This window comes from Pogona vitticeps, chromosome 2 (assembly GCF_051106095.1).
Source record: "Pogona vitticeps strain Pit_001003342236 chromosome 2, PviZW2.1, whole genome shotgun sequence".
NCBI classification, from domain to species: Eukaryota; Metazoa; Chordata; class Lepidosauria; order Squamata; family Agamidae; genus Pogona; species Pogona vitticeps.
Window position 1 is genome coordinate 278105965 of NC_135784.1, and position 26616 is coordinate 278132580.

The 26616-nt window shown below is 42.7% G+C and overlaps 1 protein-coding gene and 1 long non-coding RNA gene across 3 annotated transcripts in view; both read left to right on the forward strand.

Moving 5' to 3' along the window:
- Positions 1-996: 996 nt before the first annotated feature.
- LOC144586377 (uncharacterized) lies at positions 997-2673 on the forward strand. The gene is made up of 2 exons (XR_013541168.1): positions 997-1045; positions 2611-2673. It is a non-coding gene; the product is annotated as an uncharacterized LOC144586377 (long non-coding RNA).
- A 7278-nt stretch (positions 2674-9951) lies between these two features.
- PDE8B (phosphodiesterase 8B) overlaps positions 9952-26616 on the forward strand; it is a 66834-nt gene continuing 50169 nt past the window's right edge. The window contains exons 1-2 of one of the 2 annotated variants that reach the window (XM_072992672.2): positions 9952-10306; positions 26486-26545. In XM_072992672.2, the coding sequence (XP_072848773.2) occupies positions 9995-10306; positions 26486-26545 (372 nt within the window). In that variant the 5' untranslated portion in view covers positions 9952-9994. The remainder of the gene's footprint in view (positions 10307-26485; positions 26546-26616) is intronic. The other variant, XM_072992673.2, reaches the window with a different exon arrangement.

Genomic DNA, 26616 nt, shown 5'->3' on the forward strand with positions numbered 1-26616 from the left:
TTGGTTGGAATCTTGTTTGTATAACTTGCCTGGCTAATTGCAGCTAATTGACAATGTCACAGAGCACGTCACATTTGAGAAATCAGGTGGGTGACCAGGCATATAACGACAGAATACTCCAGCACCTCTTCAAAGTAGCCACAATTAATCACAGCAAGCTATGCTAATGCATTGCTAACATGTTAACATTTTCATCACTTTTAAAAATACACATGCTAGTATGTGTTATGTGCTGTTGAGCTGATTCCAACTTATTGCAACTCTAGTAGGATTTCTGAAGTATATGAGATATTTAATGCCATAATGCAAACACGTGTGTGTGCACGTATGTGCATGCACACACACACAGGAATGCAAATATGTTCCACAAGCAAAAATTTAACACTTTAGTTTTTGCTAAAACATTGTTCATTATGCTAAAAAAAGTACTGTAATGTTACTGGTTTGTCCATTATTCTTTAAAACTTTATATCATTCGTATGCCTGTATTCCTCCAAAAAGTTACAATTTTATTTTCAAGCTCTCACCCAAAGGAAGCATTCTCCATCACCTGTAACCTTGCACACTGCATTGTGAACCCTGCCCTCACTGAACAATTGCTGCATTGATCCTGTTGTATTTGCTATAATCAGTCAGCAACAACACTTCCTGAGCAATGTTACAGCCAATGTAGGACTCTTTCTTTCTCTTGTGGGAATGTTTACAAAACCAGACTAGAAATGAACTGAACACCAAACATAGGTCATAAATTGTTGCATGTGTGAGATGCAAACATACACCACTGACCCTCAAAGCCGGCATGGATATTTTACTTGGGAACTCTTATTTTATTGCATTTCACTCCATAAGTCTGAAGAAGTGGATTTCTCAAGAAAGGCCACATTGAAATATAACAGTTAGTCTTTAAGGTGCCACACGTTTTTGTCTTTTCTCTTTTTTATATTTAAAATATTATTTCCCTTCAGGTTTGGCCTGATAATACAGGACTGGTTTCATTGAGCTCTCTCTACCAGCAGAGGGTGCCTGTACCGCAGTGTTAGCAGAGGTAAGGTGCCCTTCACTTTTTAAGACTGTATTCGTATCTATGAGATAACCAGAGGTTCTGCTTTAATGTTTATCTCTTTTCCATCTAATTTCTTGACCATGGTGTACAGCCAACATTTTGCTACCTGACCAGTTTCATTGGCTACTGTTCTTTTGGACAGTCACATGGCATAAATATCTGAATGCAGAGTTGCACAAAAGTAGAGTTGCACAAAAACTGTGGCACAACCAGACACACCAGTCTTAAAACAGACAGCTCAAGCCTAACACACATGCTGTGCAACATGCAGGGATTCTCAGAAAGAACAATCACTAGCACAAGCTTCCATGCACATAATATTACTTGTGCATCTCTGTCGTGGATAACAGCCCTTACATGATCCTTTAAAAAGCACACCATGTTGTGAACTGCTATTAACATGAGTGGAAATTTCCAACAGGACTGTGGCCAATATTTATGTGCAAAATAATTCCTTGTTCTGTCCAATAAATAAGGTTGTTATCCATTCTGTATGGCTCCCTTTTTCCTTACTCTCCTTCATATGAAACTAGCCCTTTATGAGTTCTGAAGCTGGATGCAAGGTAGGAATAGGATGACAGAACAAGAACAACAAAATATATCACCACAACAATAAATAGTCCATAATCCGAGCAGGGGGCTCACCCCCCCCCCCAGTGCTTTGGAGCGAGGTGTTCCTTTTGCTCAAACCAAAGAACTCACCCTGACAAGAATACAAAAGATTTTAACTCCAAAGTTCTGAAGCCACCAAAGATAATCTGAAGGCAAAACTAATAAGTTGATTTGCCACACCACAAATCTCCGCTAAGACAGATGTGTAAGGATCCGAGGAATTGCACAGATTTGGGTTTCTTGTTCTTCTTTTCCCTATCAGGCAGCATACCATCCCACAGCACATCAACCAGATGTTGGAAACATCATTAGTAGCATTACCAATTTAAGAAGAAATTGTTAAAGCAAGCTTAGGTAGTTAATTCATTGATTTTAAACTTTTCAAAATATTAATGTGTTCAGTAATTTGTTAAGCCACTCAGCCTTAAAGAGTTTCTGGAAATGACCCTAATTAATTAATATAATAGAAAAATAATTTACACATTTCAAAAATTTGTAGTTGAAAATGGAATAAATTTTTACAACAACTTAATTACAACATTGCTTATCTCACTTACAGAAGAATAAATAAGAAACATATGGTGCAAATATAAAGTGTGAACATGTGTAAATTAGGGGGGAAAGCAGCAAAAGACCAACAACTTTAATTTTAACAAATTGGCCAGAATCTCATTGGTTAGTCATTCCATCATAACTACAATGATGTAAATTGCCATGGTTAATTGTCACTAATTAATGAGTTGCCACTTTTATCCCTTGTCATACATCAACTCATGCATCTGGCATGTGACAAAGGATACAACTGGCAACTTGTTAACTGATGGCAACTCACCACTGCAATTTTAAGCTGTCACACTTACAATAGGAGTAACAAACCAATAGGAGCCTGGTCATTATTCCCATGCACTAACTAAAAAAATCCCTTTTCTCATCAGTTTCAAATGCAATTTGTGCTGATACATCAGGTGGTTGCTGTTGTCTGCAAAGCTCAAAGCTTCTCTTCTCATGAATACCACGGATGGGTGGTGGAGAGCACTTTTCACGAGATCTGGTGTTGACTTTTCCTGGAGTCACCCATGGATGCCACTTGTTGACATTTTTACATGTGCATCTGGAGTCAAGCCATTCTGTCACCAACTGGCACTTCTCAGATGACCTCATCTTTGGTTTGCAGAGCGTTGTGACTCACTGTCTGAATTGCTTAAAGGACAAGTATTGTTTCTTATCAGCTTCCATTTTGCTTTTCTGCTCACCAAACCTTTGTTTTTCTTTTTCCTTGGAGGCAGTTTTGAGAACATTAATGGTGGTATGATAGAGGCTCTTAGTCTGTATCAGTGCATGCTCTCTAATTGCCTCAGGCAGTTGTCCAAGAGAAAGCTGGTAGGACAGATATTTGGGTGTGTTTGTGTGTGTGTGTGTGTGTAACCTCTCTTGCAATGCCTTGACCTCCAGGATATTCAGATCACAATTACTAAAACAACATGGAATTTTAGCATTTCCACCATTTCTGCATTATTTTATCTTGCTTTGGCTTGTATCCTTTGGGACAGTTGCTGTTACATCCAGATGACGTCACTGACGATGCTCAGAGTGAGGAGTGGCTTGGGAATGCACCCTACTCCTTTTGCCTGCGCTCTGCTCACACTGGTAAAGACTACAACTGCAATGCAATTTGTAAATGGTATTTTTAAAAAATATATTTCTCCTAGTTTAGCCCTGGATTTGATATAATGCTAAACTAATACAGCTCTTTTTGAAATGTTTACAAGGTCTTGTCAATTCAGCATGATTTCACTCACTAAACTTAAAAATATATATATAAAGCATTTCAGTGCTGACAAAGGCGGAAGTAAGAGGGTGGTGATAACGGCAGAGGTGAGAGGAAAGTGGGACTATGGTGCGTGTGCACTTGAAAAACATAATTGCAAGATAATCAAACACTTCTGTGTGAACAGTGACAACAATTTAAATGCTAGGGTGCAGTATAGAGATATTTGTGTCAACCCAGGACAGCTTTCCATGTGGTCATACCCTTAGAATCTGCAATCATCTTCATGCTATGATGAAGTGGTCATGCAACAGAGCAAGACTTTGTTGAGAGTCATTAAGGTTTCTTGGTGATGAAGAAGCTGAAACAAATTAAAATCAACTTTTCCTTAACTGCACACCTGAATGGAGCTGGAGGGATGCCGTTACAGTCAATGAATGGAATGTGGGCAGTTTTTATCTATTTATTTTTCTTAGCTACATACAATATTAATTGCATACATTGTTAACATCCGTAACTTGCAACTGCATAGTACTTCCTTCCGACCTGGTAATCTCTAGGCTTTATCGCCGTTAATGACTTACACATGATTGCTGTTGCACCACATTGAGCAGCATACATTGTTTTTGTGGAGCTCCAGAAACAGGATACAAACCCTATCATTTAACATGAAGAGATTAGCAGCTTACATATGACACAACTCACCCATCAGAACCACAGACCATTGTAAGCTTATCTTTGAGCAAGAATTAAACAGAAATAAGTTAAAATAACTCTTAGGTAAGTGCAAAGTACACCTCAAAAAAAGTTCAAACAGAATTTCCAGCAGGTAAGCAGGAATTATTACTTGAAGAAACTACTAGGGTTATAACCTGGATCTTAGTTTGTTGCTGCTAACAATGACGAAACAGAGTCTATTGGAACAAAAGTTTGGAACCCCTGTGGATATTACAAAATACAAATGGAAGAACAGGCCACTAATGAAATTTTTTTTAAAAATCATACACCTGTGAGCTTTCATGGGTAAATCCCACTTCTGCAAAGCAAGTATCAAAAGTCTAAACATTTGTGGCAAGATGGGATTTGCCAGGCGTTCATTCTTAGATGTTAAGTTCTTGGCAAGATTAATTTTGCCAGGCACCTCTGGCTTAGATGAGGCAGGAAGTTATTTTAAAGTTACCGCTGATGACAGGGTCTAGTCCTCAGCCTCTAGGAACACCTCAGAGATTTGCAGACTCTAGAGTATTGCATACAGTTCTGGTTGCTGCACCTAAAAAAAGACATAGTGGGACTGAAAAAGGTTTAGAAGAGAGCGACTAAAATTATGACTGGGCTGGGGCACCTCCCTTATGAGAAAAGGCTACAGTGGTTGGGGCTCTTTAGTCTAGAGAAAATTCGCCTGATGGGGCCATGATTGAGACGTATAAAATTTTGCAGGAGATGGATAATGTGGATAGAAGGACACTCTTTTCACTTTCACACAATACCAGAACCAGGGGACATCCATTCCAGTTGATTGTAGGGAAAGTGAGAACAGACAAAAGAAAATACAGTGGTGCCTCGCATAGCGAGATTAATCCGTTCTGGATTAACCTTCGCTATGCGAAAACATCGCTCAACGGAACAAAAAAACCCATTAAAACGCATTAAACTTGGTTTAATGCGTTCCAATGGGCCCTAAACTTACCGTTGAGCGAAGCTTCTCATAGGGGCGGCCATTTTCGGGCCCTCGCAAAGCGAGGGCGCGGCAGGAAAAGTTGCGGCGGCCATTTTGGAACCGCCGATCAGCTGTTTTCCCCCGCTTCGTTGTGCGAAAATCGCTAAGCGAATCGCTTAGTGATCGTCGCACAGCAAAAAAACGCCATAGGGGCCATCACTGAGCGAATGCTCCAGCGATGGCCCGGACCCCCTCGCTATGCGAATTCATCGCTCAACGGAGCGATCGCTAAGCGAGGCACCACTGTATTTCGTTACCAAGCATGCTTTTAGTCGGTGGAACTCCTTGCCACAGGATATGGTGATGGCATCTGGCCTAGATGCCTTTAAAAGGGGATTGGACAGATTTCTGGAGGAAAAGTCCATCGCAGGTTACAAGCTGTGATGGGGATGTATAATCTCCAGGCTTACAAGGAAGGTAGCTGGACTAGATGGGCCTTTGGCCTGATCCAGCAGGGCTCTTCTTATGTGCTTATGAAATGCGCCAAAATATATTGACTACAATATTGTAAGGAACCAACTACTATATTACAGGGCATAGTATTGTGAGGAATAAAATAAACCAAACGATTATATCTTAGTTAATAATATAATTATGTTCTTGCAGAAGCATTAAAGCTCATAGAAGATGTCAAATTAGATATTTTGGTATATATTTTCAATCAAATCTGCAAACTGATGGAGTTGAATTAAACAAGTCCTGTATTACATGAAAAACTATAATAAAATCATTACTAAAACACAGTTAAAACAGAGCACAATTCCATTCATTTGAAAACCCCTCTCAGACCACCAGTTATTGAGAGAAAGCCTGCCTCACCAGAAAGGTCTTTGCCTGTTTGTGGAAGGACAGCAATGATGGGGCCAGCCTAGGTTAGTAAAATTAATGAAGCATGTAATGGACATTGTCCAAAAACGGGTTTGAAGAAAGTTAAGGTCATTGCAATCAGTAAAAAGAAAGTCACCCACGAAATACAAAATACAGATTGTTACAGCTGATCATTCAAATTACAATAAAAGGGAAAGATGTGCAGCAAGGACAAATCATCTGGACTAAAAACCATAGAAACAGTTTGGATTTAAAGTAAGATCACTGTTAAGAGCTGCTGCAATAGAAGTAAAAAAATTACTATGATTTTATCCAACTTCAGTAGGATGGGAGCAACAACACAGAGATTCCAGTTAAAGGCAAACTAAAAGAGGACTGATCATTGGGACTGATTGTTCACTTTTTTTGTAGATTCACATTCAGTTTGCTGTTTACTGTATGCATTTTTCAGAACAGCTATTCTGAAAAAGGCAGAATATGCCTTTTGCAGAATAGCTGTTTACATGCAATCATTACTGTATTTGTATTTCTGGACCTGGTTCATTAATTTATTCAGAACACATAGTACTTGTGTAGCATTTTTATCTCAGTGCTTTTAAAATGTGTATAAAAGAAGAAATAGGATGTGCCTGTTATAAAAAGCTAAGGAAACAATGGAAGAGGACATTTGGAAAGTAGTATTGCCAGCTCTCTTTCATTTAAGAGCTTCAAAGGAGAAGTAACCAGATGTGGTCCAGATATAGCCCATGGTCCCTTTGGATCTGGGCTTCCCCCCTCAACTTACGCACTGGGCATAAACGCTAGTATACATCCATTCAGACATCATGGCCTTGAAGTCCTCTGCACTGGGTTATATATGCCAGAATGGACTCTCTTTGTTTGGTAAAGCAACCAATGCACATAGGTTGTCTCCAAGAGATCTTGATTAGCAGGAAGATACAGCTTTATGGACTGAGGGTACAATGTTTTTGAACCCTTCCACCTGTTCAATGAGTTTTTCGGAGCTTGCACAAGGAAGGTTGCCAGTTCTTCTTAAATTGGTGCATTTGCTTGAATGGGGTAGTCATCAGTTTGCACAACAAAAAGTCAGAGACTCCAGAAAGCTCCACATCAACAAGATAGTGGTCTGAGCTTTGGGAAATATACCTTTTAGCCCCTATTAATCCATGATACTGGCTGGATGATTGGACCCCATTCAAACACTCTCTTACTTGGCAAGATTGTGAGAATAAAGTGGGAAGAAGACAGTTGTGTTAATCATATTGAGCTCTCTGGAGGAAAGTCAGGATACAAGTGTAATTAATAAATCAAAAGAATTTGTTTTTAATTAATTGGATTCTCCACCGATGAACCTTCTTCAGCCATTGAAATATAGCAGTAAATCTTTAAACACCTGCAATGTTTTTGTCTCGTTTTTTGGTTCTTGTAAGATATACTTCTTCAAACAGACATTCAGAGTTGAACTGAGGGTGGGCAGGGGAATCAGAGCTGCAGACTCCATCAACCTGGATTCATTTGCCAAAGCACCATACATAACAGCTGCATGTAAAGAAGGCTCCCTTCGTATGATCGGAACGGAGCTTGGGAAGGTTACATCTTGAGATCTTGGCCAAAAGATTCTGATTCTGTTATCTAAAAAGTCTTATTCACCCCCCCAAATTCTGAGATATATGGTGTTTGCAAAGTTATGCGCTATGATATTGAGTAAACTGTTTTTCTTTGTTTCTGCCCCCAGGGTAGATCTACACTAAACAGTTTCCAGAAGTGTAGCCATATTAGTCTCTTTCATCATGTGTAGCAAAAATAAAACAAAAGAATTGTGGCATCTTGAAAACTCACATCTATCTATCTATCTGTCTGTCTATCTGTCTGTCTATCTATCTGTCTGTCTGTCTATCTGTCTGTCTATCTATCTGTCTGTCTGTCTACCTATCTATCTGTCTGTCTGTCTGTCTATCTATCTGTTTATCTATCTATCTATCTGTCTATCTATCTGTCTATCTATCTACCTATCTGTCTATCTATCTATCTGTCTGTCTGTCTGTCTACCTACCTACCTACCTATCTGTCTGTCTGTCTGTCTGTCTGTCTGTCTGTCTATCTATCTGTCTGTCTGTCTGTCTGTCTGTCTATCTATCTATCTATCTATCTATCTATCTATCTATCTATCTATCTATCTATCTATCTGTCTGTCTGTCTGTCTGTCTGTCTGTCTATCTGTCTATCTATCTACCTATCTGTCTATCTATCTGCCTGCCTGCCTGTCTGTCTGTCTGTCTGTCTGTCTGTCTATCTATCTATCTATCTATCTATCTATCTATCTATCTATCTATCTATCTATCTATCTATCTATCTATCTATCTATCTATCTATCTATCTATCTATCTATCTATCTATCTATCTATCTATCTGCCACCTTTCTCCCTTATGGGACCCAAGTGGCTCACAATTAAAGCTGTACAATAATAGCAAATTTAGGATTTATTTCCCTATGAACTTTCATGGATTACAAATCACCTACTAAGACAAAAGACATACTTCCTATCTCTGAAGAAGTGGATTGTAATCCATGAAAGATCCCACCCAAATACCTTTGTTAGTCTTTAAAGCTATTGTTGTGCAGTTATGCAAATACCCATCACTTTTAGAGATGAATTGTCACAAGTGAAGAAACCTCTGCAAACTGAACAGTACTATCAATTCGAGATGCTGTGAAACACTGGTGGCCACAAAGCTATTCCTGCAGTCGGGTTTTGGAGATTCTACAGCTACTTCAATTGGGTCAGGGCAAGTGCTTTCAACTTTAGCCTGGCTCTTACTCTCTCTTTAAAAGGCGATGGTTCCTGTAGTCTGTGTGGAAGAAAACTGGTATGAAATAACACTGCAATCTCCCACCTTGGTCTATCTCAGGGGTGGGCAAAGGGTCGTTTTTCTAACCTCTGGATGCCAGCCCTCCTTTTTCAGAAAAAAACGCACAAAAAAGAATAAGGAGGAATTTTCTGCTCTTGGAATATTCCCGGTGGTGGTTTTCCAATAAAACAAGGTGAAGGCCCAACAAGCCCAAACTTTATGGCAATGAAACCGGAAGTGGATTTTGTGCAACACTGTTTTTTCAGATTTCTGTTAAAAAATATGAATCCTCTCCGGGGCAGAAGCAGCTCCGGTGAGTCTGGAGGGGGGGGGATGACAGATAATTAGTCCCTGGTCTCTATCGATTTCCGTCATCGCATCTTGCGTTGCTTACCCAAACGGCCGCTTGCCCGCCCGCCCGCCCGCCGGCTCTAACCTGTGGCTGAAGACAACGTGCGCACGAGGGGGAAGAAGGGAGGGCGAGGGGCAGTGTCCGTGGTCTGGGGGCGCGCATGTGCAAGAGAGGAGGGAAAACCCAGAGATCAGAGTCGGGATTACGAGAGGCGAGGGCGACCGAGAGCCCCCCAGGCGGAGGAGGCCGGCACCCCGCTTCAGGCAGAGGCGCGCAGAGGGCACCCATCCCGAGGCGGGCAGCCTTCCGGGGTTGCTCCTCCGTCCTTTCAATTTCCTGCTGTGCCAGGAGTGCGACGCGATGTCCTGATGGAGTGCAACAGGCGCGGGCTGCTCGTCGGTGCCCGACCGCGGGAGGTGGCCGAGGGCTCCCACCCCAGGAAGCAGGCGGGGCACCTGGGGCTCCCTAGACGAGGACGCTCCCGGGCGCCCTGAGGAAACAGATCCGCGCGCGGTCCTGCGACGGCCGACCGAGAGCCGCGACGATGCTCCTCGGCAGCTCCAGCAGCGCAAGGCCGGCGGCGGCGGCGGCGGCGGCTCTCGCTCCCTCAAGGCGAGGCTGAGGTCTTCAGGAGCCGGACCCGGACCCCCCCCCCCCGCGCCCCGGCGCCCCGCCCTCAGTCGGCTCGCCGGCCTCCGGGGCTCAGCGCCGCCCGGGGCAAAAGCTCCCGCGGCCGGGCCGGCTTACTCGGCGCCACGGGGGCCGAGGTGGCGGCGGCGGAGCAGCAGCGGCGGCGGCGGCGGGATGGGCTGCGCCCCCAGCATCCACGTCTCGCAGAGCGGCGTGATCTACTGCCGGGACTCGGACGAGTCCAATTCCCCGCGCCAGACCGCCAGCCTCTCGCAGGGCACCGCCGCCACCTTGCACGGCCTCTTCGTCAAGACCGACGCGGCCGACTCCATCCCTTCGGTCCTCGCCTACCAGAACCGCCAGCAGCCCTGCGGACGCCCGGCCGGCCCGGCCCGGGAGCCCCCCCGGGGGGCGGAAGGGAGGAGCGGAGGGCGCCGCTGCTGTGGCGTCGAGGCCGAGACCCAGACCAGCCCGACCAGCGCTCAGGTAACGAGGGAAGGGCGCCCCGCGGGGGGGGGGAGGCGGGGGCGGAAAGCCACCTTCGCCGGAGCAGAGGGGCGCGCGAGAGCGGGAGGGGCCTCCTGGAGGTGAGGGCACGGCTTCCTCCCCCCAAAGTCGGGCACCTTCGCCCAGGTGGTGGGGGGTCAAGGCCGCTTGCAGGAGCCGCCCTAGGAGGACACCTGCAAGCAAGCCTTGGCGATGAGGCAACGAAGGGGGGCCGCTTCACCGTTTTTAAGGCCCCGGGCGGGACGCCCTCAGGATCTGCTGGCCCTTCACCAAGTTCAGCCTGGAAGAACTCTCTGGGCTTTGCAAGTGTTCCCCAGCTACAGGCAGGCACACACTTTGCCAAGTTTGCCGCCAGGCTCTCCTTCATAGCCTGTTAGAGTTTCTGAAGAGAAAGATGGGATGGGTGTAAGTGTGGATCCTGGCGGAAGGGAATACCCTGAGAAGGTTGCCTGAAATGCCATGTTTGGCGGCCCTGAACTGCCTTGTTCATCTGCTTCTCAGGAGATGAGCGGCAAGACTCACAAAGAGGTGACAAAGGAGAGGGCAGCATGGACAGCACCTGGTGAGGTACTGTTTTGACTGCCAAGAGCAGAGCCTCCCATCCTGAGCAGAAGGTGATGGAGGGGAGGGAGCGTGCAGCCGAAAAGCTGCCACCAGTGCTGAGCAGAGATGCTGCTGCAGATGCACATGGGATGCAGCTGAAAGGAATCGTTGCCATGGCACCTGGTGACTCACTTGTGCATTAGGTCCCTCCCATTTTGTCTCAGCTCTAGTACATGCACATCGGCCACCGCAATCACGTACACTGGCAAGTGTCAGTGATGCTGAAGTTCAGGAGCAAGGTTCTTCACATCCTGGAGGCTCCACCATGTTTAACTTGATAGATGCATTTGTTCTACCAATGAGAATAGAGCTTTAGTCTGGCATGTACACTTGTGCCTTTTTATGTGCATTTATGTATTTTCACCCAAATCTTATTTCCAGAGCAGTTCAAGTGATATAACTTTTGATGGCAAATTGCTGCAAGTGATGAAGTTAGTGCAGAGATGATTCGGAGTCCTGGATTCCTCCTCTTTATCAGTAGATCAAGCTGAGACATTTATTGCTCCACCTTGCCTGGAGATCCTGATACAATTTCAGCCTGTGACGTCAGCTGAGGTTGACAGGGTGCTTGACCGCTGTAGGGCCACCACGTCTTCATTAAGTCCTTGCCCAGCTTGGCTGCTGAAAGCGGTCAGGCTGGGAACAGTAGATTGGACTATTGCTATTATCAATGGGTCTCTTCTTGAGGGCAGGGTGCTCCTTGCCTTCAGAGACACACTCATGAGACTAATTTGGAAAAAGTCCATCTTGCCGGCGGATGACATGAACAACTATAGACCCATTGCAAACATCCCTTATATGAGCAAGCTGGTGGAGAGAGTGGTGGCTTAAGGTGCTTCTGGAGGAGACCAATGCCCTTGATCCATTCCAGTCTAGGTTTAGGTTGCATCATGGAACAGAGGCAGCATTAGTCGGCCTGCATGATAACCTTTTGAGGGAGACCGAGAGGGGCAAAACGTCCTGGTTGGTTCTCCTTGATCCATGAGAGGCCTTTGATACCATCAACCACGGTATCCTCTTGGGGAGGCTTTCCAGGTTGGGGATCAGAGGTCAGGCCTTGGCCTGGGTCCAATCTTGTTGGAAGACCATCCTCAGAGAGTGCAGCTTGGGGAGATGTTGTCCACCCCATAGACTCTCGACTGTGGAGTCCCGCAGGGTTCAATAATCTCCCCAATGTATTTAATATCTACATGAAGCCACTGGGGGAGGTCATCAGGAGTTTTGGAGCTTTGTGTCATCAATATGCAGATGACACCATCTCTATCTCTCCTTCCACCCTTCTGCAGTGGATGCTCTCCCATTCCTTGAATGCTGCCATGCTGCGATGTATAAAGGACAATAGAATGAGGCTGAAATCCTGTGGGTGGGGCCCCTAGTGCCTGTGGTCTGGGTTCCTCCCTTTCTTTTTTGGGGGTGGTTCTCTTGCTGTGAAGGATGAGGTGCACAGCTTGAGCATACTTCTTGAGTCAGCACTATCAATGGAATCTCAGTGGAATGCTTATTTCTGTCTAAGGTGGATTGCTCAGCTGTGTCTCTCCCTTAACACTGAGTCCTTCACCACACTGGTCCATGCACTGGTAGTCTTGAGATTAGACTACTGTAATGCTTTTTATGTGGGACTGCCCTTGGTGCTGTCATAGGGACTTCAGCAAGTCCAGAACTCGGCAGCCAGACTACTGAGTGGGGTGAGAAGGTCTCAATATATCACTCCCACCCTGACCACCCTGCACTGGTTACCTGTTTGTTTCCGTGCCAACTTCAAGGTAATAGTGTTAACATACAGAGCCCTAAATGGTTTTGGACCTCGTTTTTTGGCAGAACGCCCCCTTTTGACCAAATCTGGCCATCCTATAAGATCTTTGCAGGCTGGATGGCTGAGAGTTTTGACCCCAAGAGAGGCCCAGAAAACAGTAACCAGAAATTGGAGCTTCTCAGCGGTAGGCCTGCAATTGTGGAATGCTCTCCCGCTTGATATTCACCTAGCACCTTCATTGGGAACCTTTCCAGTGGTGTCGAACTGTGGCCCTCCAGATGTTCTTGGCCTTCAACTCCCAGAAGCCTTCACCACCACCTCTGCTGGCCAGGATTTCTGGGAGTTGAAGGCCAAGAACATCTGGAGGGCCACAGTTCGACACCACTGCAAGCGATTATTTAAAATGTTTCTATTTAGACAGGCCTTCCCATACTCTACGACATCTGATACAATTGCGCTAAAATAACCAGAATTTGCTAATGTTCAACCTCCGCTATGCTTTCTTTATTTTATTTTAATGTTTTATTGATATGTTTTCATATGTTCTTATTGTGTTGATTATTTTATTTTATTGTCGGCTTTTGTAAGTAAGTAAGTAAGTAAGTAAGTAAGTAAGTAAGTAAGTAAGTAAGTAAGTAAGTAAGTAAGTAAGTAAGTAAGTAAGTAAGTAAGTAAGTAAAATTTGTTGTGCACTGAGCTGTGCAATTCAGAATGCAACAGGCTTTGTAACTTGCAGCAATTCACCACCAAATGTTATGCCATTTACATTATGCCAGCAATGGGGTTTTTAACATATTTTAACATTTGTTAGGGTGATACTATCAATGCAGTGACTAGTCTAGTTGCTGTACATTGAATCCAATGTATCCTTCCCGTTACTGAAGTTGCAGCTATGCCCTGATGGTTGACTTCTCGTGGTTATCAGATTGGCTAAAGAATTAGATAGGCATTTGTCTGGATCCAGCCTAGTTCTCCTTATGTTTTTAGCAGAATGAGAGCTTGACCCTGATAACTTTTTGAAAAGGAGAACATTGATAAGGTGGATGCAAGCTGAAATGCTTGACAAAATAATAATGTCAAGTTACAAACCTACACTCTATGAAGTGTATTTACCTCCTGCCAGCATTGCAATCTGTGATTAGGTTAGTATACACTAAAATAGTGTATACTGATGGAAAGGAAATTGCAGTTTTCTTTGTAGTTCATTTACATACAGTAGTAAGGTTCAGAAAGGAAAGTAATGTTGTTCTCCTCTCATCCCACTCCAAGCTCAGAGATGTAGCACTTGATCAGAAATTATAACAGATTACTAATTGTTCTGCACTGGAAAAGGCTGAAGACAGCAGTACAGTCTGGCTGCTCTGAAGCTGTGGAAGTGAGCGCATTAGTACCCAAAGAAGAAGCACATATCTGGCTCCACTTCTGTAAGTTATGGAGGTGTGTCAGCAGGCTTAGCATAAACACATATTCTACAGTGATTATTTTATTCAGCAATAGTTCAACTAGAAGCAGTGTTGCAGTGGTGAATTTTGAAATGCAAGAAATCACATAAGCAGTCTTCCAAAGGAGGGCACAGAAAAGCAGGTAGTTTGTATTGCCAATGGATTTTAATTAGCTATTTAAGAACGAACCACTCCAAATACTATTGATCAAAACAACAAAAAACAATGCATTTTTGCCAAGGAAATAAATTGCTCTAAAGGTCCTGTGAAGATTCTAGATAAGCTTTAGACCAGCGGTTCCCAACCTTGGGTCTCCAGATGTTCTTGGACTAAAACTCCCAGAAGCCTTCACCACTACCTGTGTTGGTCAGGATTTCTGGGACTTATAGTCCAAGAACATCTGGAGGCCTAAGGTTGGGAACCACTGCTTTAGACAAAGGGAACCTATAGTGCTGATGGAGAACAATGTCATTGTCTCTGTTCAGTTCTGACACTCTGACCCCATGAACTCTGGCTTCATTACAAGACTTGTCTTTTATTGCCATGCCAAATTAAAGGATTAACCCAGTACTGTGCTCTTACTGCAGTCTTTTTAGCTCTAATAATTTTACTTTACAGATAATGTAAAAGGCTTTGTGGAGAATTTCTGTAAATAGGGCTGCCAATTGAATTCAAGTGCTCTCAGTTATATTCATTTTGAACATATCTTTCAACTGCTTATATAACTTGATTTGAATTACAGGCTGGGGATTGAGAGACACATTTCCCCCTCTTAATTCAGTACTATTGAATGTTGATTTATACCTCTGAATAAAGAATAATATGAATTTTGGGCATATCATATTATAAACATATTATAAACATAGAGATTCCCAGTGTGGTGCAGTGGATACTAACTAAGACTCTGGAAAATAGGGTTCAAATCCCCATTTGGCCATGGAAACTCCCTGGGGAAGTGGAACTGGTAAAACCACTCCTTAAATAACTTGGGAAACTGTGTTTTGGAATAACAGTTAGTAGCACAGGTGCTGGACCTTGAGAGGAGCAGCCTAGGAAGCTACGCGGAAACTACAGTGGGAGAAACAAACAAAATGTGCAGTGTGCGAAGGTGATTTCAAATAGAAAATTTAAGCACATGCTTAACTGTGATTGGATCGTGCATACAATGGGGCCAGTGGAAGAAGAATGGGAAGTGGGAACAAAGAGATAAGGAGTACACAAAGGACAATTCCTGAAGGTTCTTCCAAGTCCATATGCACCTGGAAGGACTCTTTGGGCTTTTTTCCTTTGAATAGTAGTTTCCCCCTCCACTCGAGAATACACATCGGAGTTTTGTTTTTCTTTTTCTTTTGAAAGGTTCCTGGAGTGTCAAATGTGTTTTTCATGTAGTGTAATGGGCTACAGTTGGGGAGAGGGAGTTGGCACTCCCAAAAGGCCAGCTGGGTATAAAGTTTATCACATGGTTCTACTCTATTGTAGAACAGCAGAAATGATCCACGGATGAGTGGGAACTCTTTCTTTGTTGCAAAATACTCTGAAAAATGCCACAGACTGATGAGATAGAAAACAACAAAACACTTATCTTGTCCCTGCTTTGTTTGTGCTCCTGTGTCCTTGAGACAATGGTGTAGTTCTGACAACTGCCTGAAAGCGTGTGATTATTGAAGGAATCAAAGGGCTGCAGAACTGCACGACACACAGCTTTCAGCTATAAAATAGTGTTGCTGAAAAATGTTATGAGACATGAGCAGTTATCTGGATTGTGCATCTCAAGGTTAAGGAGTCTCATAAGGAGGAAGAGGAGAAGAAAAGGCCACGAGTGCTGATGCACAACAAAGAGGGAGGCCGTGCCTACTAATAATTTCTGTAATAATTTTGCTTTGTAACTCGTTGTTGATTTACTGAGGTGTGCACATTTGAAAGAAATCCTTCTACAGATTGTCCCACTGTGACATAAACTGGAGTATACTCACTTTTAAATGTGTATGTCTTGACTTTAGGACAAGACACAAATGGTTTAAAGGAAATAACTAGATATCTGAAGTCACTCAAGTCTCAGTTCTTCAATTAGAACCTATTATGGGCCTTAGAGAAACTGGAGGCAGCCAAAACTGGGAGATGTGTCCACCCCTGCAGGATGAGAGGAAGAAGGAAAGGAAGATGGTTCTCCCCATCCTTTTTCTGTTTCCCTTTGTATGGTCAGTTGGAGGCCCCCTTCTAGGGACATGGCTGGAGAATAAGGGAATGTCAGATCCTGTAGATCCAGTGCCTCTGCTGACCGTTTGCTGGCATGCTTTCCAGTCAGTGGAGATTGGTCCAGTTGGGCAAATGTAGCGCTCTGCCCACCTAACAAGCCTTTTCCTGCTTGCTTCTGTACTAGAACCTTAGTTACTTTTCTGCTTGCCTACCTGGAATGCTTTTGCCCTGGATCCCTTTATCAGCTATGGTTCTGCCCACCTTTGGCTGCTATGCATTCTTCCCCATCAACCAGAATAGGCATTAGCTAGCATTGATCCCCATGTCCCACTCTCAAGCTTTCTCCTGTTATAGACAAGTCTACAGCAACTGGTGCCCCCTACTCAGTGGTCTCCAAAGGAGCTTCGGGTTGCTCTTTTTTATATCTTCCAAAACTGTAGGCTAGGAATAGTTTTTTTAAAATCATTTCCGCCAATCTTTCAAGAGAACTGTAACAGGTTTGCTTCAAATATCTTGCAATGTGTCATTTTGGTTTAGCTCCAAGCTTAGCATCATTACAGCCTCATTTTCGATACTCATTATCAAAATGAAATGAAAATACAGTGGCTCATGGCTGTAAAATATAGCAATAGCTATTATTGTTATGACTGTTATTATCAATGTTCTCGTTCCAATTTTACTTTTTCTTTATGTCGTGACTTTAGAAAGCTTTCACAAAGTCAGGACAACCCAAAGGAAACTTGGATCATGGAATAAAAATGGCTAATTAGAAATGAAAGCATACCTCCTCATCACAGTCTGCGTTTTTGATTCATGTCTTCTCAAGCATATGGGGCTGCAGCCAAGCTGTGCCACACATAGAAAAAGGAAAGGTGTTAAGCAGGTTCAGGGTGACTTTGCCATTTGCAGACACTCAAGTAATCTTGAGGAGGGGGAGCATAAAGGGGAAAATCCCCTTAAGAAAGAAATCAAATATGTGAAAGTACTTGAGGCTGGGTGTAAGAGTGTTCATAAAGTGAAGGGGAGAACTCAGATTATGCCACTGAGTTCACTCAGAGACTACAGAGTTATAAATTATTGCTGGGGATGTGGGGAATAAATAAGTGTGAATTGGAGTACCTAGTGTGGTGTAGTAGTAGACAGAGTAATGGACTAGGACTCACCTCATTTACCTTGAAAACCCTATTAAAATTACTATATATTGTATGTCAGTTCTGATTTGATGGCGCGGCACTGCTAGAACCCTGAAAAAGAATACACTGCGATTTTGCTGCTCCAGGGCCTTACTTGTGCCTGGAGATAGATAGAAACACTAGTAGAAAAATGCTAGTAGAAAAAATTAGGAAAGTTATTAGAAAATGGTTAGCAGGTTAGTGTGCTCAAAATTCAGTTAAGTTTAAATTGAAAAGGAAAACTTTTAAATAATTAAGCTGCTGTTAAATTGACATCAAATTAGATTACTATAGGCTTATCAGAAAGTAAAAAAAAATCTCATTCCGAAATGAGAGGCCACACAGGTATAGAAGAAAGTCACTTTCACATAGTAAAAGCAAGGGTAGTTGGGGAGAATGTTAGAATGCATCCCTCAGTCTACGTGGTCTCCATATACATACTAGATGGTTGAATAGGACACATCTTTAGACATATTGGAACTTAATTATGAGTGGCCCTGTACAGTAGTAGAGCAAAATGTATTTCAGCTTTTTTTAAAAAAAAAAACTTCATTTCTGCAATGTGCAGAATTTGCAATGCTTGACTACAACAAACATCCATCCTTCCGTTGGATAGTACATAGCAACCTAGGATTCAGCCTGATCCTATTTGCTATCTCTCTGTGTTAAAAAATTCTCTCTCTCTCTCTCTCTCTCTCTCTCTCTCTCTCTCTCTCTCTCTCTCTCTCTCTCTCTCTCTCACACACACACACACACACACACACACACACACACACAATTTATGGATCTAATTGATACACATGACTCTCTCACATACACTTGACTATTAAATCACATACACTTGACTATTAAAGAAAAGTGTGTATGTAACTCAGACGTTCATACTTTCTGCACCAGATAATTAAAAATCCCAGATGCATGGGTGTAATTAGCTTTTTTTTAATTGCAATCAGAACATAGTCAGGGCTATTTCACATTTTCCACAAATGAGACACAGAACTGCATGATAAGCAAAAATTCATCCTCAGAGGAGAAATTCTCAAGCAGATCTTCTTACCATAAAATTAGTTGTTTGGTGATTTAACATTAAATGGAGATCTTGAAACATGAGGATGCAAAATGCAATCCAAATCGAATTATGTCTGAACATTTGATTAACTTGATTAAGTAGTTTCTGTTTGCTTGTGGAATTTTATATGGTACCATGAATACTGTTTAATCTAGAGCATTAGTATGCTCTGCTTATTTCCTCTGTTTTCTAAGCTTTCTTGACTCATTTTAGATGGGCTTTAGGCCTGGTTTTAGAACTGTGTGTATTCAGAAGTACTGTAAGTTTAGTGTTTTCACTGGGGCTACCTAGTGTGGTATAGTGAATAGGGTGAATGACTAGGACTCAGGAGATCTTGGTTTGAATTCCCTGCTCAATAGTGAAAACTCACTGTGGGCATGGAACTGGTAAAACCTCTCCTTAAATAGCTCACTGACCTTGAAGACCCTGTTAAAGTTACTATAAGTTGATTCCAACTTGACACTGCATAACAACAAAATTTGTAGTTAACTTTTTTGATATTGCAACCATATATCTAGGTCACATTCCACCCAGAGTTCAGTACAAGAAAGCTTCAGTTACTTCCATTGGAAAATAGCATATAGTTACATCTCTTCAGTTGAAGTCAGTGGGAGCTAAATGTGGTTGCCTCAATGGGAGCTAAATGTGGTTGCCTCGTGCCCTTCGTCTTTGCATTCGATATGAGTCTGTATTGTTCTTTTTTCATGTTAGGAAAAGCATTCCTAATGGGTTAATTGTATGCAGAGTGACATTTGAATCATTAGAAAATATTTTTTTTTGCTTATGGGAGGGGATGCTGTGTGTGGTACATCTGATTATAAAATGTCTTTAAAAACAAAAAAAAGTGGTACATGTCCTCTGCTGTAGTAAATAAGATTTAATTGAAGTAAGCTTCCATAAAGCAATGAAAAATTAACAGAGAGAAGGCAAGTACTTATTTAAATAGCTGTGTGAAGGCAAGGAATTCATGAAAGGGGAGCTATAAAAAGCTCCGGAAACAGATATGCATTTTTAACCTGAGCATTCACATAAAGCCAGTGCCAAAGCCAGAAGGCCTTAACAGATTGCACAACTGAGGTGCGGTAACCCAAGTTGCTCTCTGTGTGAATTAATTTATAGTTTGGACAATTCCACCACAGAATAATTGATTAGGAACAGGTTTGTCTAAAAAGAACACGTGCAAACAAAATATCTTCACTTCTGCTTTCTATTTTTGATAAAAGTGCTGCAAATTTTGTGTATTTGTTTGTCTGTCTGCATCTCCTGATTAGTTAGTTAGGCATCCTTCAGTCTCGAAAGACTATGGTAGCGTGCTCTGTATGGAGGGCTTGGAACAGCGCCTAGTGTGGCTGAGAAGGCCAATTCGAGAGTGACAGTCCCTTCCACACTGAAGACAAATCCAGTCTGTCCCCTGTCCGGCTCCCTGGTTTTGCTGCTTTTGTGACTTCCTCTTTGCCTCGGCCTGCTGGGCAAGGGTCTCTTCAAATTGGGAGAGGCCGTGATGCACCGCCTGCCTCCAGGCTGAACGCTCAGATGTCAGGTTTTCCCATCTGTTGAGGTCTATTCCTAAGGCCTTCAGATCTCGCTTGCAGATGTCCTTGTATCGCAGTTGTGGTCTCCCTCTGGGGCGCTTTCCCTGCACTAATTCTCCATAGAGGAGATCCTTTGGAATCCGACCATCAGCCATTCTCACGACGTGCCCGAGCCAACGTAGACGTCGCTGTTTCAGTAATGTGTTCATGCTGAAAATTCCAGCTCGTTCTAGGACTGCTCTGTTTGGAACTTTGTCCTGCCAGGTGATGCCAAAAATCCGTCGGAGGCAACGCATATGGAAGGTGTTCAGCTTCCTCTCCTGCCATGCACAAAGAGTCCATGACTCACTGCAGTACAGGAGTGTGCTTAGAACACAGGCTCTATAAACCTGGATCTTCGTATGTGTCGTCAGCTTCTTATTGAGCCATACTCTCTTTGTGAGTCTAGAGAACATGGTGGCTGCTTTGCCAATGCGTTTATCCAGCTCGACATCTAGAGAGAGGGTGTCAGAGATGGTTGATCTTAATCTCCTGATTAAGATCCTGTTAATGCATGTTGCTTTATCTCAGCCATTTTGCATGGTGCCATCGGTGCATCTTTCTGTGCAAAATTCATTATTTAGGTGGTGAGTGGTTATTTTCAGTATTACTTTGAGAGTGATCTGATTTTTTTTTAATATTGTTAATAAAAATGTCATGACCAGGTCTAAAATATTTGAATGTATTATATTGTAGGTTCGGGAAGCACTTTTCTGTGAGGTCATATTTTCTTTCTTTGCTTGCTCCAAAATATGTTCTAGACTTGCAAGCTAATGCAAAAAGGAAGAAATTAAAATAGTTAAGATCTATCTTCCTTCTTCTCTAAAGCATATTGTACTATTTACTATTTAGCAGATAGTACAAAATATTTATAGACTTAAAAATGCAAATATAGACCAACGTGATTCTTAGAAGTAATGAAATGTAAAAGGAACAGTGAATCCTGCTGCCCCCTCCCCCACAAAGCAGGCAGCTGAGGAGTCCCCTGGCAAAAAAAAAATCCATGTATTCCAGCCTTGTTTGGTTGCTCATGTCAGCTTTTATTAAAAACACAGAGTCAGTCCCTACCGCCCCTTCCCCCATGTACCAAGGGGTTGTGTTTCTGACACTTAATCCCACGGGCACAGTCAGTCCAGCTGGGGTTCAGGTCTGGAGAAGAAGGCGGGAACTATTAAGTTCCAATCTGGGGCACAAACCTTTTAGAGGGGGCTGGTAAAGTGGGCAGTGGAGATCAGACTCTGTGGCTGTTCCTGGAGCTCCCTTTGCCACATCCTTTGCCTCTCCAGTGGTTAAGTTAGGTTGGGGTAGGCTCTGCAGCTCCCATCGAGTGGCAAGGCGATCAAGGCTGGGGTGACATTGAGTCAGCAGAGGGGGCTGCATTGCCAGAGCCTCAGGTCCCTGTGGTGGTTGCTCTCATGCCCCTTGCCTGACCCTCCAAACACAGAGCACACGAAGGCAAACCAATACTCCTTTTTACCCTGCTGCTACCAGTTGATCACTAAATCAACTTTAATTCTGGAAGGATGAAGACGCAGGTCCAAACTTCACTGTCTTTTAAATAAAACTTGTTTATTGATTACAGATGTCTGAATATTAATCATAGGTAACTTCTATTATCATTGGTCTCACCCTTCTATTTATCATTACAGTTCTTATTCACTTTTCACTCTAATCACACCTCACATCTCCCAAATACTACACTCTATCTCCTTCTCCACTCTGATCTCTCTGACTCTGACTCACTCTGACTCACTCTCTGACTCCGCCTCTTTATTACATTTCTCTCGGCTCCACCTTCTAGCAACATTAGCCTACAACATGAATATTCATAACTACTTAACATAATAAGGGTGAACGCTACAGTCCCCAACCTCTTCCATGGCTGAATGGGCGGGGCAGGAGGACATGTCACCCTTCATCCCTGTTTACACCTCTGCAGAGACACAGAAGATGGGGTTCCATGGCTCACCTGTCTCTGTCCGTGTCTCCCCTTCATCTGGTGTGCTTGACATTGATGACCCTGACTCCTGCAACCGTCACCCTCTTGTTCCCGCTGTCACAACCTCCTCCAGCTGCCCTTCCTCCACCTGTGGCATTGCATCCTTGCTGGCTAGGGGCCCAGGAGACTTGTGGGGCGGGGCCAGATGGCCTGCTCGGGGTACTCGAGGCAACTCCCTCACATGAACTTATGTTCATTGGAACTGCTCTGGAATAGTGTCTGAATTTTGGTTTTATGGGCATGGTCAAGATGAAAAGGAGACTTACTCTTTGCCTGGCTTCACTAGTTGTATATATATTTTTTTACCTGACTGGTTTTTGGTTAGGTTCAGCAAGTCAGCTATGGTCAGTGGGTAACTTATGCATTTAGGCCTGACGTGTCTCTGGAGAAGGTAACTAATTCAACCATGGCATACTATTTTAGCCAAAGTACGAGAACAGAACCAGATTTTTTTAAAAAAAGTCATTGGGGTGGCTTGTAGGTGAAGCAAGGGAGTTACTCCAAAATGTAGCAACATCTACTACTACAGTTTCATAAGCTCCTAGTTTGTGAACTAGGAGAAATAGTCTCAGTCATTCTAGTGATTTTTCTCCACTTTAAGATACCTAATGTACTTCTAGAAAGTTTTATGTCCTCATACAATAGCCTTTAATGGGATGCTATGTTCTCTGTTCTGACATTTCATGCCAAACATAGAAAAAGAGCACATTCATTCCATTAAAGCTGCCTGACAGACATTAGTGTGCTATTTTGGAGTTGCTTTAAATTGCTAGCAATTTAGTCTCTTCTTTGCCTGTTTTAAATTCCTTCTTATTTTAGGGACAGGTTTTAAAATATGGAGAAATTTATGCATCAGTCATAGATATCTCATGGGTCTTCCAATGTCTCACCTTGAAATTTTGGCTGAGGTGCCCCCTGCAAATGATCCCCGAGTCACCCATGGCTTCAAAATAAGGCAGTGGGGTGTGATATCCACTGAAACATCAACAATAATAAATTGGAGGCCATGAATTACTGCAAATATATCATAGAGTAGAGGAATAAAAAAGAAGTCTAAATCATTATTTCAGTACAAGCAGAGAAGAATTACTGAAAGCAGTGAAAATGGAGAATATTTTGAAAACAACAAAACCAAAGGCTCGATATAAGAAACAACACTGCCTAACGACCAGCTATTTCCAGTGGGATAATGAATTCTATGAACAGACAGATGGAGTGGCCATGGGGAGCCCCCTCAGCCTCGTTATAGCAAACTTCTACATGGAGCATTTCAAAAAACTTGCCCTGGCTTCAGCACCCCTCACACCCACAGTCTGGTTCCGATAGGTAGATGACACCTTTGCAATTTGGAGCCACGGTGAAGAAAAATTGGAAGAATTTCTGAACCATCTCAACAGCATCCACCCAAATATACAATTCACCATGGAAAAAGAAATAGAGGGCCAACTCCAGTTCTTAGATGTCATGGTCATACGCAAAACTGACCTCCGACTGGGACACAAGGTCTACAGAAAATGTATTCACGAAGGCTTTCACGGCTGGGATCTAATGGTTGTTGTGGGTTTTTCGGGCTCTTTGGCCATGTTCTGAAGGTTGTTCTTCCTAACGTTTTGCCAGTCTCTGTAGCCGGCATCTTCAGAGGACAGCACTCTGTGCTCTGGTGTAGTTGGCTTGGGAGTGGAGTATTTATGGCTGTGAGGTGGGCTTTTGCCTTTTCCTGGAGATGGGTGATTAGTGTGTCCTGTTGTGGGTGTATTGTTGTGATAAAAAGGAGATATTATCTGTCACTGTGATTGATGGATGTCATTAGCTGGTCTTTTGTGTTTAGTGATCCCTGGTCCATGTGGCTGGGTAGAGTTTGTTGACCTTTTGCATGCTGTATTTTTGAGAGCTGGGTGCCAAGTTTGTTGAGTTTCAAACTTTTTTTGAAGTTCTGCTGGTGCTTGTGGAGTTCAATGGCTTACCTGTGCAGTCTGATGTAATGATTGCTGGTGTTGTCCAGTATTTCAGTATTTTGAAATAGAATTTCATGTCTAGTTTGTCTCCTTCTTAACCCACAAGACACACTAATCACCCATCTCCAGAAAAGGACGAAAGCCTATCTCACAGCCATAAATATTCCACTCCTAAGCCAACTACACCAGAGCACAGAGTGCTGTCATCTGAAGATGCCGGCCACAGAGACTGGTGAAACGTTAGGAAGAACAACCTTCAGAACACGGCCAAAGAGCCCGAAAAACCCACAACAACCATAAGAAACAATAATTTGAAAATAAATTAAACAGCTGGAAAAATACAGTAAACCTCTACGTGGATGACACCTGAGAAATAGATGGAAAGCATGATCATAATTCAACATGGGTATAGCTAAAACTGGAGACTCTTAGGAAAGAAACCAAAGGCTTGATTTTTGCTGTATAAGAACAAACCAACGTGATGAAAGCTAAGATCCAAGGAATTAGTGCTAACAGCAAATGTTGACTGCCAAGAAAAAGATGAATGTATCACACCTCATCTCTGAATTTCCAAAGATTGCACAAACAGATTACAAAGTTAGACATGATAGAGTGGCACATTTAGTGCACTGGTCTTTATACAAAATATATAACTTGCTGGCCTCCAGAAACCCTTGGGAACATCATGTAGAGAAGGTGTCAGAAAATCTGAGGAAGATCTTGTGGGATTTACAGATCTAAACTGATAGACCAGACATAGTAGTGATAGAACAAAGAAATAATTGACATTGCAATCCAGGGGATGCCAGAGTTGAAAATAAAGAATTGGAAAAACTAACAAATACAGAGACCTGACCATCAAAACATCTCACCTCTGGAAGAAACACACTTCAGTGGTCCCCATAGTCATTGGGGCTTTGGGAATAATATCAAGAAATTTCACACAGTACCATAAGCAGTTGCAGATCTCAGAAATCACGCCACCATCAGAGCTACAAAAAATGGCAATATTAGGAACAGCATACATACTGCGCTGATATTTAACAGACACTTACGTTTTTGGTTAAAACTGAGGAAGTCAAGATCTGGAGGAAAATGAGGAAGTCAACATCTTGTCGGATTTCCGGAACCAAATGGATAGAGATCTGGAACGTAACACACCAGACATAGTATCAAAATGTGTCACACTGGTAGCACTTGATTTATAGGATGTGGGGACAAGTAGAGTCAATTTATTTTGAAAGGGAAAGAGAGAGACAGTCTACATACTATTTCCAAACTCTCTCTCTCTCTCTCTCTGTGTGTGTGTGTGTGTGTGTGTGTGTGTGTGTGTGTGTGTGTGTGTGCGCGCGCGCGCGCGCAGAACATTGTGATTGAACCTATACTCCCAGAAGGGTTTTCCAAGTCAAAACGGATCCCCGAGAAACCTCAAATCGTGGCAGCAGGGAGATAAGAAACTTTTAATTGAAGATGAAAGGTTACGCATTTCCCTTTAGTTGCCAGTTGTGACATTGCACCTTGGTGGGAAAAAATACGTGAGGAGAAAAACCCATAACTTCCCCTGCCACTCAGGATTGATAAGGCAGATAACGTGAAACTTGACAAAATTCTGGTGATAAATCCTCTAAAAACATCTTAAAATGCACTTTAAAAGTAACTTTTGGAAATGCATAGAAATTATTACTCTTCATCCCAATAATTTGTAACTGCTTTTTGAAATGTAAGTTGGTTAACCCTTGCTACCCCAAGTAACTAGTTAAAGATGACTAAGTTACTAGCAACTAGATATTTCCAAGCTCTGTATTTACAATTCTCCATCTCCTCATTGTTAGTTTTTTTATTGTTATTGTTATTTGGTAATTACTCGGTTCAGTGGGACCTGCCACAGATATGATTGCAACCTGATCTCCTGTTTGCCTGTGAATCTTGCCTTTAAACATACATTCATTTTAGCAGACATTCAGGGTCAAAATGAAGTTACATAGTGGAAAAGTAAGATTTTTTAGAAGCTTTCTTGGGCATTGGAAACTACTCATTAGTAGTTTGGGAAGATAAGTTATCTTCCAGGAGAAGGTGTTCTAGCTGTCATTGGGGAGAATCCAATTGTTCCTCTACTGCAAGCCTTGGCTAGAGTATCTTTATTGTCTGCCATGGGTATAATGAGCAGGATTTTAGTCAACAAGAATGCTCACATGTGTGCATTGCAAGGGGATGTACACAATTAAAGGATGTTCCTGTGTCCTACCACATGGATGATTTGGACACCCTTGGCAATGCCAAGGACCTACTGCTAACTCCCCCCACCCATAAATTATGTTTTCACTCTCTTATTTAATCTCTTTAGCAAAATGCTTTTAACATAGGTCAACAGTAAATCTTGCAAACTACTTTCATTTAGCAGGCTTCAGCTACTGAGACAGAAATTGGGCCCATGAGACTGACACAAGATCCTATTCAGGTAGGACTTCTTTTTTTACTTTAGCTGTAACTATCAAGTTCAGTGTTAAAGTTTAATGATTTTCTATAGTT